The sequence below is a fragment of the Narcine bancroftii genome, chromosome 1, assembly GCF_036971445.1.
Source record: "Narcine bancroftii isolate sNarBan1 chromosome 1, sNarBan1.hap1, whole genome shotgun sequence".
NCBI classification, from domain to species: domain Eukaryota; kingdom Metazoa; phylum Chordata; class Chondrichthyes; order Torpediniformes; family Narcinidae; genus Narcine; species Narcine bancroftii.
This window is the reverse complement of record NC_091469.1, coordinates 160,768,829-160,781,260: the sequence shown is the minus strand read 5'-3', so window position 1 is coordinate 160,781,260 and position 12,432 is coordinate 160,768,829. Positions and strand designations below refer to the sequence as shown.

The 12,432-nt window shown below is 38.6% G+C and overlaps 1 protein-coding gene across 2 annotated transcripts in view; it reads left to right on the top strand.

Moving 5' to 3' along the window:
- Positions 1–12,432, top strand: part of paip1 (poly(A) binding protein interacting protein 1) — a 79,233-nt gene that overhangs the window by 35,765 nt on the left and 31,036 nt on the right. For both annotated transcript variants that reach the window (XM_069883672.1, XM_069883666.1), the window contains 3 exons: positions 337–448; positions 6,836–6,961; positions 7,193–7,299. In XM_069883672.1, the coding sequence (XP_069739773.1) occupies positions 337–448; positions 6,836–6,961; positions 7,193–7,299 (345 nt within the window). The remainder of the gene's footprint in view (positions 1–336; positions 449–6,835; positions 6,962–7,192; positions 7,300–12,432) is intronic.

Sequence of the window (12,432 nt, the reverse complement as noted above, 5' to 3'; positions counted from 1 at the left end):
CTGGTAGGACCCTGCAGAAGGAGTGCTGTGTCTCTGCTCCCTGCCTTGCCCAAATACACACCAGCAGCGATGCTGCCATTAATTCAACACCATGTTGGGTTTGGAATTCATTGTAGTGAAATACGAAGTCTGCAGATGCTGAAACTATAGTAAAAACATAAATGCAGGAGGAACTCAGCCAGTCCCTCGGCATCCATGAGAGGGCTCAACCTGCATCAGTGGGGAAAGCTGCTAAACGAGCCAAGGATCATGCCTGCTAGTTTAATAGCTGAGCTGCAGAGAGCTGGCTGCAGCGCTTGGTTCTCAGACTGCTGTGGCTCTGTCCTTTCTCCACAGGTGTCAGACGGAGTTTTTGAAGAGAGGAGAGGCAGTGGAAGGCGATGAAAAGACCAGAAAGAAGTTCCACTCGTTTGTGCTGTTTTTGGGTGAGCTGTATATCAACCTGGAGGTGAGGGTTCTATTGTCTTTGTTTTTGAGAAACACCATGAAAAGTAAACTTGAGATGAGAGGGGCAAGGAATCTTTACGTCAAATTCACCTTCTTGTAGTTATGTCCGACAGAAAATGGGCTGAAAAATGGCCGATGGAGTTTAATACAGTTAAGGGTGAGGTGTTGCAATTTGCAAGGACAAACCAAGAAAGGACATAAATGGCCGAGCACTGACGAGTGTGGTAGAACAGAGGGATCTAAGAATGCAGATACATAATTCCCTGGAAGTGGTGTCACAAGTAGGTAGGGTTGTAAAGAGAGCTTTTGGCACTTGAGCCTTCATAAATCAAAGCATTGAGTATTGGAGTTGAGATGTTATGGTGAAGTTGTATAAGATATTGGTGAGTCCAAATTTGGAGGATTGTGTGCAGTTTTGGTCATGGAACTACAGGAAGGATATCAATAAGATTGGAAGAGGGCAGAGAAAATTTACTAGGAAGTTGCCCAGACTTGAGGAACTGAGTTACAGGGAAAGTTTAAATAGGTTCAGACTGTTCCCTGGATTGCAGAAGAACGAGGGGAAATTTGATGGAGGTATACAAAATATTGATGCATGTAGGTAGCATAAATGCATGTAGGCTCTTTCCACTGAGGTTAGACAAGATACAAACCAGAGGACATGGGTTAAGGGTGAAAGGGGTAAAGTTTAGGGGAAAATAAGGGAGAACGTCTTTACACAGAGAGTGGTGGGAGTGTGGAATGAGCTGACAGCCGAAGTGCTAAACGCAGGCTCAATGTTAACATGTAAGAACAATTTGGACATGATCATGTATGGGAGGGGTATGGAGGGCTATGAACTGGGTGCAGGTCAGTAGGACTTGGCAGTAAAATGGTTTGGTATAGATTAGAAGGGCCAAAGGCCCTGTTTTCTGTGCTGTTGATTTCTATGATTCTAAACCTTTGGGCTCACCAGATGAAAATCGACAAATTTCTTGGAAGATGAACATGTGTAGCTGCTACAGATATGCATGATTGAGGGCTTTCTCTTGCCTGTTTAGTCTATCTGTGGTCCTAGTTATTTCTGGTCCAGGTGTTCCTGTTAAAAAGGCACGATTTAAATCTGCCACTGTCTATAAGGCATTTATATATTCTCCCCTCTCTGTGTGGGTTTCCTCCCACCCTCCAAAAAAAATGGGGCTTGAAAGTTAATTGGTGTATTTGGGCGGCATGGGCTTGTGGGCCAGAAAGGCCTGTAACCATGCTCTAGGTCTAAATTTTAAAAATATAATTTTTAAAAATTCATTGGGCAAAAAGGAAAAAGAAATTATGATCAGTGTTCAATGGAAAGGAAAGGTCTTCCTTGAGCTATCTCAAATAATTTCATAATCAAGAATTTATTGTTATTAGTATGTCAATAAATTTGTTGTTTGTGGCAGCATTACAGGTGCAAATATTGCTATAAATAACATTAAAAAAAAATTAGTGAAAAAAAAAGTAAGTGAGCAAGTGTCTGTGGTTCATTGTCCATTCAGAAATCTAATGGCAGAGGACAAGAAACTGTTTTTGTACCATTGGATGTTCATCTTCAGACTTCTTTCCAATCGTAGCAGTGAGAAGGAGGCATGGCCTGGATGGTGAGGGTCCTCAAGGATAGAAGCTGCTTTCTTTACACATCATCTCTTGTAGATGTTGTTGATGGTGAGAATGCTTTCTACGGTACACCTGTAGAAATTTGCATACCAAATCGCCTCAAACTCCTAACGATGCAGGCCTCAGGAGAGATCTTCAGAGCTATTGACACCTAGAAAGTTAAAGTTCTTAACTCTTTCTACTGCTGACCCCTCGTTAGGGACTGGTTTTGTTCTCCTGATGTCCCCCTCCTGTAGCCCACAATCAGCTCCTGAGTTTTGCTAACGTTGAGTGTAAGATTGTTGGAAGAACATCATTCAACTAGTGATTTTTCTCCTTTCTGTATGCTTCCTAATTACCGTCTATGATTTACCTAATCAATTAATTACTTTGTGTGTAAACAGTTTTCCATGAAAACCTGGCATCTAATTTTTTTGAATATTTTATTTAAATCAACACATATATGATAATTATAACACTATGTTATGAGCCCAGAGGACTCCAAAACCCAGCAGCAATAGAAATTCACCAAGACAATGGTCACTTAAACAAAAGTTGCTTTTAATTTTCTTTAAACATAATAACAGGATCAAACTTTAACTTATTACCATCAACCTAACTTAACCCCCTTCTAATTTTATGTGCACATGTAACATTACACATGTAATGTGTATATGTTCAGGAAAGTTCTCTTTTTCACTGGTCCAATCATTCACTTTTCACTTCTCCAAGTTCACCGGTATCAGACAATTCTCATACTGTGCACAGAATTTAACACTTATGAATCTTCACCAGGCTCTGGTGCTTAAAGTTAAATGGTTACTGCTCAGGAAGGTTCTTGTTGGTTTCAGAGAGAGATTTGTTGCTTGTTGGACACACACAAACAGATTTCGTCCAATCAGTCACTTCAATGTCTTGCGGAAGAAACTTGCCCCATCATGGGTTTTCCAACTGATAACCTCTTCTTCCAGGTCACCACAGAGTTCCTTCTGTTTCCCTTATTTCAGGAGATACCCTCTAGTCAGTCATTTCCTCTTGTAACATCTACAAGGGTTTTGAACAGGCTGAACTCGTGTTGTCATCAAAATGGGGTTTTTTCAACAAGCTGCCAGCTTGCCATTTTGCAGCCTTAACTGCTACTGTAGAACTGATCTCTCTCAATCTCACACAAATTAAAATCACTTGTTTGTTTATTTGATCTCTGCTTGTAAAAACCACACAACCTCTTCCAGGGCTCCAAACCCAACAGTCGAAAGATCTTATCAGTATCTCTGAGCCCAGACTTTATTGCCGGTACACAGTAGATCAGCATCTTCTTTGTTTCTGCAAAGTCAACTGGAGCCTCAGCGTCCAGCTTCAGCAAAGCTGTTGCATTTTAAATGAGACGTCTTTTGTGATGTGTTACTGTTTGTGATGTGTAACTTGCACTAAACCCCCACAATCTATCTCTTTTAAAGACATATTTTACCCAAAACTATTCTAACATATCCCGTAATAAGTATCAAATCCAATGTAACAGTGTTTACAAATATAGTTATTGGGGTTAGTTAAGGTTGGGGGGGTGGGGGGGTTAGTTGGTTTTTTAAGGGTTTTTAGTTTTTGTCTTTTATTTTCAGTAGTTTTAATAGTTTTTTTTTCTTTTCTAATTTTTTTTGAAGAAATGTTGTGTCTGTGGAACTCTTCCTCACAGGGAAGTGAAAGCGGAATGCCTGAACAGGCAGAGATGGCTGGATTCTTACCTCAGATGGCATTGAAAGGTTACTGGCAGTAGATGAGAATGTGGCATGAACTTATTACATGGTAGAGGAGGTAGGGTGAGAGGCTCGAAGTGTAACGTCCTAAACACACGTTGGTATAAAACAGTGATCTTTCTTTACGTGCGGAAGAATTCTCAGCAGGGAACACACCTCATACACAGCAGTAGCATGTAAATCATAGGACATCAAGCGCCAGCCACATAAAGATAATCTCAACCCATGATGGCTACATGTGGACATCCATGACCACTCTGCAATATGTGAGCACAATTCATTACTCGACAAAGAAATGGTTGCCTAATTACAACTACTTACACGTTGTAATAGGCCCCCCTCCACCATATACCACACATCTGGTCTCTGGCATCACCCACGGTTCACAACCTGGATCAGACCCTACACAGTCTGTCTTCCATCATCACCTATGGCCTGTAACCTGGAGTTGAACTCAGGGAGGTCTCGAGGGAACATAGAGGGCGATCTGCTCCACGTGATGGACTTTCTGCTGGAGGGGCCGGCCAACCTGTGCTCACGTGACCTGTAAGAACCAATTGTGTGGAAGCCTTACTTGTGAGTGGCTTTATTTGCAGATGAGGTAACTTCCTACTGCTTTCGTGCTGGAGAGGTCAGGTGACCCGCTGTTCAAAAAAACATACATTTTAGTCAATTGGGTGTAATGGGGCAGCATCGACTCGTGGGCCGGAAGGGCCTGTTTCAGTGCTGTTGGTCTAAATTTAACAAGTCAGGCAGCATTTGTGGAGGGTGAAACAGAATTAACATTTCAGATTGATATCCTTGCATCTGAATCAATCAACCTGATACATTCGCTCTGCTCAAACAAAGAGCTGGACTGACTCGACAACTCTGGCAGCATCCATGGATAGAAATGGACGATCAATGCTTTGGCTTGTCACTCTTTTTTCAGACTCTATTCCTCTCTCCACAGATGCTGGCTGACCTGCTGAGTATTTCCAGTGTCTTACGGTGTGTATTTTGATGCCTGATCTTCACAGACAAGACATTAGTGCCTTCGATTCAGTAATTTTTGAAAGGAATTTGGAATAAACCTGAAATGTACAATGCCATCCATAATGTTTGGGACAGATATTTTCTTCCTTTATTTGCCCCTGTGCTCCACAGTTAAGTTTGTAATAAACTTGTGATCAAAATGCACATTCCACATTTTATTCAAGGTTGTTTGCATACATTTTGGTTTGACCATATAGAAATTACAGCACCTTTTATACATCGTCCCTTCATTTTTGGGCAACATGATATTTGGGTCACGGCAGTAGTCAGGTTTAGTACTTTGTTGCCTATCCCTTTCCTGCAGTGACTGCTTGAAGTCTGTGATTCATAGACATCACCAGGTGCTGAGTATCTTCTCTGGTGATGCTCTGCCACAGCCATCTTCAGCTCCTGCTTGTTTCGGGGGGCTTGTCCCCTTATGTTCTTTTCTTCACCAGATGGAAGGCATGCTCAATTGGATTTAGAACGGGTTACTGACATGGCAACTCATGTTTATAAATTTGAAAATCTCCTTTGTGTCTGTAGCAGAATGTTTGGGATCATTGTCTTGCCGTGTGATAAAGTGCAGTCCAGTTATTTTGGAGGCATTTGCTCGAACTTGTGTGGATGGATGTTTGTATACACCCCAGAACTTACTTTGCTACTGCCATCAACAGTTACATCATCAGCGAAGATATGTGTGCTAGTACTTACGGCAGCCGTACATGCCCAGATCATAACATCCCCCCTACCATGTTTCACAGAAGAGGTACACAATGCTTTGGATCTTGGGCAGTTCCATTTTGCCTTCACACTTGCCATCACTCTGATACAGCTGAATCTTGGTCTCATCTGTACACAAGACCTTTCTCCAGAACATTTTTGCAGGCTCTCTTGTCAAACTCATCTGGGCATCCTGTTTCTGTGGCTAACTAGTGGTGTGCATCTTGCAGTGTAGCCTCTGTTATTTCTGTTCATGAAGACTTTTGCAGACAGTAGTAATTGACACATCCGTGCCTTCCTCCTGAAGAATGTTTCTGATCTGTCGGACGTATTTGTGGATTTTTCTTCGATATGTTGAGAATTCCTCTGTCATCAGTAGTGGCCTACCGGCCCCTTTGCGATTATTGAGCTCGCCAGTTCGCTCTTTCTTCTTAATGATGTTCCAAACAATTGATTTTGGTAATCTTAAGGTTTGGACGATGTTACTGTTTTATTTTTGTTCTTCAGCCTTATAATGGCTTCTTTGACTCTCATTGGCACAACTCTGGTCTTCATGTTGAAAAATGGCCACCATAGACTTCAAAGGTGATCAAAAGCTTAAAAGCAAGCCTAGCTCTCATACCTGCACCAATGAACCAATTAAACATACCTGAGTACTCAAACAGCTGTGAAGCTAAATATCCAAACATTAGGGTGGCCTGAAATGAGGGGACAATATAGAAAAATTGCTGTAATTTCTACATGGTCAAACCAAAATGCATACAAATAACCTTGAATAAAATCTGGAAAGTGCCCTTTAATTATCCTGCAATTCACTTTAAATGTGAATTGTTTGATTACAAATTTAAATCTGTGGAGCATAGGGGCAAATAAAGGAAATAATGTCCCAAACATTATGGAGGGCGCTGTATATAGTTACTGGACTTTGCACCAAATACAAAAGGTGGGATAGCAGTGCTGGTTGGTGGGGGCAGAAGCATGTCTAACCAGCACAGTCCCTCAGAGTCTAGAATTTTTTTGTGATAATGAACAGGAGATCTGTGTGTAATGTCGTTTGACGATAAATATTGGCCAAGCTGAATAACCTCCTACGTTGTGAGATTATGGCTCTTGAATTGCTGAACTGAACTGAATTGTTTGCCTTCATTCGAAACATTTGAACATGGGACATTGATCTTGGTTAAGTCACCCTTCAGTGATACTAAAGCATGTGTTAATGTTTTATTGTAGCAGTAACACTTTATTTATGACTTGAGGGTTTTCCTATATTTTTCTCTCTGGATCGGCAGATCAAAGGTGTGAATGGATTAATGACACGAGCCACAATTTTACGGGATGGACTCCAGGAATTACTGAACGTACTGCTTTCCAAGCCTTTGGATGATAACCTGACCTGTGCTGTAAAATTATTGAAGGTATGATTTCCCCTTTCATTTGATTCCCCTTTTTCCTTGATTATGTAAATTGATATGTAAATTTTGAGGCAATTAATTTGGGTTTCTTCCCAGTCTACATAGGTCCCACTTGTGTGGCCCATTCCACAGGGTTACCACCCACCTGCTATTCCTTCCCTCTGATTATGTCCTGCCCTGCTCCCTCCCCCTCCTCTCACTGCTTTCCTGTAATTGTGTCTCCTTTGTACGCAGCTGACGGGTTCAATATTAGAAGATGACTGGAAAGTCGAAGGAAAGTCAAATATGGCTGATATAATTCACAGAGTTAAAAATGTTGTTCTGGATTGTAATTGCAGTAGGTAAGTGTTTATGGGATATTGAAGGAAGACTGTGTTTGATCAACGTGTTGGGGGTACCACTGGATTTTGATGTTAGTCTCCAGAACGTTATCAGCAGACTATTGTATGTGTGTGCACCAACGTTTAGTTACGGACTGAAACAAGCCCTTCAGCCCAACCTGTCTGTGCCAACCACGTTGTCCACCTGAGTGAGTCGTGTCTGCCTGCATTTAGCTTGTATCTGTTAACCTTCCCTATCCACATACCTATCCAAGTGTCTTTTAAATGTTGCAATTGTCCTTGCCTCTACCACTTCCTTCAAATTCACAATCAGAATTTATCGTCAAAGTACGTACATGACATCACAAACAACCCTGAGATTCTTTTCCTGCAGGCCAGGCAGAACTTCCACTTGTCGACGATGTAAATTGTAGTCAAGAAAAAGATATGTCAAACTCAAATTCGGACATTTCGTGATATAAATTTGAATTCTGTAAATTATAAATTTATTATAAAGGATGCCTTAAAAGTATATTTAAGAAGTCAAATTGTAAGTTTTACTTCTAAAATTAAAAAGGAGTATATGAGAAAAGTAGAACAATTAGAAAGAGAAATTAGTGGACTAATCTATATTTCACATTGACAATCTTAGTCATACTATCAATACATATAGATCTCCAATCATTTTGATCAATTATTATTCCCAAATCTTTTTACCATTTTAATCTCTATTTATGAATATCTACTTTGTAATCATACTTTGTAATAAATTATACATTTTGAAAATAAATTTTTTTGTACTCACTTCCCGAAGCAAAATTTCAAATTTTGACTATCTTGGTAAGTATGTCCAAATTTGTCCAATAATAAAACTTTAACTTGGTAATAACAAAAAAGTGTTATTTGGAATTTTGTTCTTTCATTCTCTGAAAAGATATAAAATAACTAGCTTCATAACAATCTTGTGAGATATAGATTAGTCCACTATAATTTTATACATCAGCTGTACTTAACTCCTCAGAAGTTAAAGAAATATAATTTAATTTCTTCAGATTTATGCTTTAGATGTTGTAAAGAAGTAGGTTTTTTTTACACTTGACTTGGTTATGTGATAATGTTAAAATTTTTTTGGACATGACTTAAGGAATTTTTAGAGAAAGTTTTAAAGATTCAGTTACCAAATTATTTTTATTTTTTATTAGGTAATGTTAAAATGTGAGTTTGAAATTGAGTATGACTCTGTACCAAATTCTGTTTTTAAGATTGGCAATGGCTGTAGCAAGAAAATGTATAGTCCCTACTGGGAAAAATGAGATTGATTTGGGATTGCAGAGATAGCAAATGAAATTGAAATCATGTATTCTATTGGGAAAAAATAAGATATAATTTACGTGATAATTATCTCTTTTTTTGTGGAAAGTGTGAAGCCCTTATTTGGATTATATGGGTTTAAAATGTTGAGTTCCCTGGGGTTCGTTGTGGTGGTGTTGCTCTGATCCATGGCCATTTATTGTGTTTGTGATGGTTCAAATCTCCTGTTTTCTTTTTTTCTTTCTTTTGTGGTAGGGGATGGTGGGAGGGGGGAAGGGGGGGGGTTTCATTTGTATTCATATATTCAAAATTTTATATAAAGTATTTAAAAAAAGATAAATTTGTTTTAGAAAATATCCATCAAAAGCTTACTTCTGAAAATAAATGTAGATATTTGATTAATAAAAAAACTTCATTATAATACATTGCAAACATACAGAACTGAGAAAGCAGTTACAAGAACGAAACAAAGATATTATGAACTAGGTGAGAGGTCACATAAATTATTAGCTTGGCAATTGAAGGTGGAACAGGCTTTAAGAATAATTAAAGCAATTTAAAAAAACTAATGTAATTACATATAAGCCTCAAGAAATAAATGAATTTTTTAAGAATTTTTATTTGAAATTATGTACTTCAGTCTTTCAGAGATGAAAGTAAAATAGATAATTATTTATCACAGATGATATTACCTACTTTACGTTTGGAAGAACAAACTGAACTTAATGCCCTTTTTACCAGGTAGCAGTAAGGGAAGCTATGGCTTCCTTACAAAATAATAATTCTCCAGGAGATGATGGTTTTTCATCCGAATTTTATAAAGAATTTAAGGACATATTAATTCCTATATTTATGCAAGTATTAGAACAGGCTTCATAGCTCATAGTCTTCCAGAATAATTTTCGATGTTAATAATTACTGTGATTCTTAAAAAGGATAGAGATCCATTAAAACCTTCTTATTTCATTATTGAATATGGATTACAAAATTGTTGCAAAAATTTTGGCAAATAGAATGAATAAATTGTTACCTAAATTAATAGATACGTATTAATAGGACAGGTTTTGTTAAAAAGAGACTTCTCAGAAAATGTAGCCCGATTGCTTAGAGTAATTCATTTAGCGCAAAAAAGAGATGACTTGAGTGCTGCAGCAGTTTTAGATGCAGAAAAGGCATTTGATAGATTAGAATGGGACTTTTTGTTTAAAGAGTTAAGAGAAGTTTGGATTTGGATCATTTAAAAAAAAAATTGGATTAGAGTTATACAGTGGTCTCAAAGCTAAAGTAGTAAATAATGGACAATTTAAATACACCATTTAAATTGATGAGATCAAATAGACAAGGACATCCTTTCATCCCAGTTTTATTTATTTTAGCCATATTGCCCAGTCAATTCAGTCTGATTTGCAAATTAAAGGTTTTAGGGTTGGTCAAGAGGATGACATTTTAATATATTTGACTGACCCTGAGGCATCTTTATGAAGATTATATGTTCAATTAAAAGAATATGGAAAAGTTTCAGGTTATAAAATAAATTGGGCTAAAAAATGAAATGATGCCACTAACAGAAGGTGTCTATACCTAATGTCAAAGTATTAAATATTTAGGTATACACACAGATAGTAATTTAAAGAACTTGTCTAAATTTGAATCATTTACTTCTCTTGAAAAAATAGATTAATTTACCTATAACTTTAGTTGGAAGGGTGAACTGTATAAAGATGAATATATTTCCAAGAATACAATATCTTTTTCAAACATTACCTATTTTAATACCTCAAAAAAATTTTTCAAGAATTAAATAAACATGTAAGGAGATTTCTTTGGAAAGGTTAAATGTCAAGAGTTTCTATAGAGAAGTTAACATGGAGATATGAGCTAGGTCTACAGCTTCCTAACTTTAGAAATTATTATCAAGAGGCGCAATGAGATTCCTTGCTTCTTTCTTTGAAAGTTTTTTTAAAAATCAGCATGGGTTAATATAGAATTAAATAAAAGAGGAAACCAGAAGAATTTATATGCAATTGGTAACCGAAATTGATGGTTGCTGACAAGGAGACACCATTATTGAAGCATTTGTTTAATATTTGGATTAAAATAAACAATGATATTGGTGCAAGAGTGTCCATATTGCCTAAAATGCCTTTGATTCAAAATCCTCTTATAGCTTTCTTAAGAGACGATCAGTTTTTGAATATCTGGTTTCGTAAGGGGATCGTTATTTAACCATATAACCATAAAACAGTTTATGGCATGGAAACATGCCTTTTCTGCCCGTAACCCTCCAACCCCCTCCTATCCATGTACATATCCGGCCTCCTCCAGAATGAAAGAATTGACTCTGCCTCAGCTGTTTCCTCTGGAAGATTATTCCATTCAGACACCACTCTCTGAGTGAAGAAGCATCCTCTGTTTCTCCTAAAATTTTGTCCACCTTACCCTCAACTTCTGTCCTCTTGTTTCAACCTCCCCTGCTCTCTGGGGGAATTTTAAACACATCTATCAAATCCCCTCTCAGCTGTCTACGTTCCAATGAATAAAGTCCTAACCTCTTAAATCTTTCACTGTACTCTAGGTATTTTAAGCCAGGCAACGTCCTTGTAAATCTTCTCTGCACCCTCTCCACCTTATCTATATCCTTCCTGTAATTTGGAGACCAGAACTGAACACAATACTCTAAACCTGGCCTCACCAATGCCTTAAACAGTCGCAGCATCACTTTCTAGCTCCTATACTCTATTGCTATGATTTACAAAGACTAGCGTACCAAATGCCTTCTTAACCACCCTGTCAACATAGGATTCCACCTTCAAGGAATACTGCACCATAACTCCAAGATCTTGTTCTTGTGGATTCCTCAATGTCCTCCCCTTGACTACATATATCCTATTTCGATTATTTTTTTCTGAAATGAAGCACCTCTCACTTCTCTACATTAAATTCCATCTGCCATCTTTCAGCCCAACTCTCCAGACAAACCAAATCCCTCTGTATCCCGGAAAACCTTCCTCACTATCCACCACTCCCCCTATTTTCATATTGTCTGCATATTTACTTACCCAATTAACTACCCCATCATCCAAATCAATAATATAAATTATGAACAACAGGGGACCCAGCACCGATCCTTGAGGCACATCGCTCGTCACAGTCTTCCATCCTGACAGAGACTTGTCCACCATGACCCTCTGCTGTCTCTCCTCCAGCCACCTCTGAACCCATCTTACTATTTCTCCATTAATCCCTCGTGACTGAACCTTCCTTACTAACCTTTCATGTGGAACCTTATCAAAAGCTTTGCTAAAATCCAGATAGACTACATTAACTGCCCCACCTTCATCCACCTTTCTTGTCAGTTCTTCAAAAAACTCAACAAGGTTCGTCAAACATGACTTCCCCTTCACAAACCCATGCTAGGTGCTCCTGATCAATCTATGCTTGTCTAGATATTTATACACACCATCTCTAAGAATACCCTCCATAACTTTCCCTACCACCAAAGTCAAGCTTGCGTTAATGTAGAAGATTGTTATAAAAGAGGTCAATTAATGTCATTTGAGCAATTGAGGAAAACAATATGCCTTACCACATAAAACTCTTTAGTTGAGGTCCTTTCAGATGGCCTGAACACCCCCTTGTAAAGCTGCATAATCTCCCCCCTTACAGCTAAAGACATATTTACCCGAATGCGGCAGAAATGCCTCCGAGGCGCCGACACCAACCCTCCTTCGGGAGGGATCTGCTGACGCACCTGAATGTGCAGCTGTTGCCTTTCAGCCCCCACCCCCCTGCCCTGCTGCGGAGGGGCAGCTGGTAGGGGACGTCGGGGTGGGGGCAGCCAGT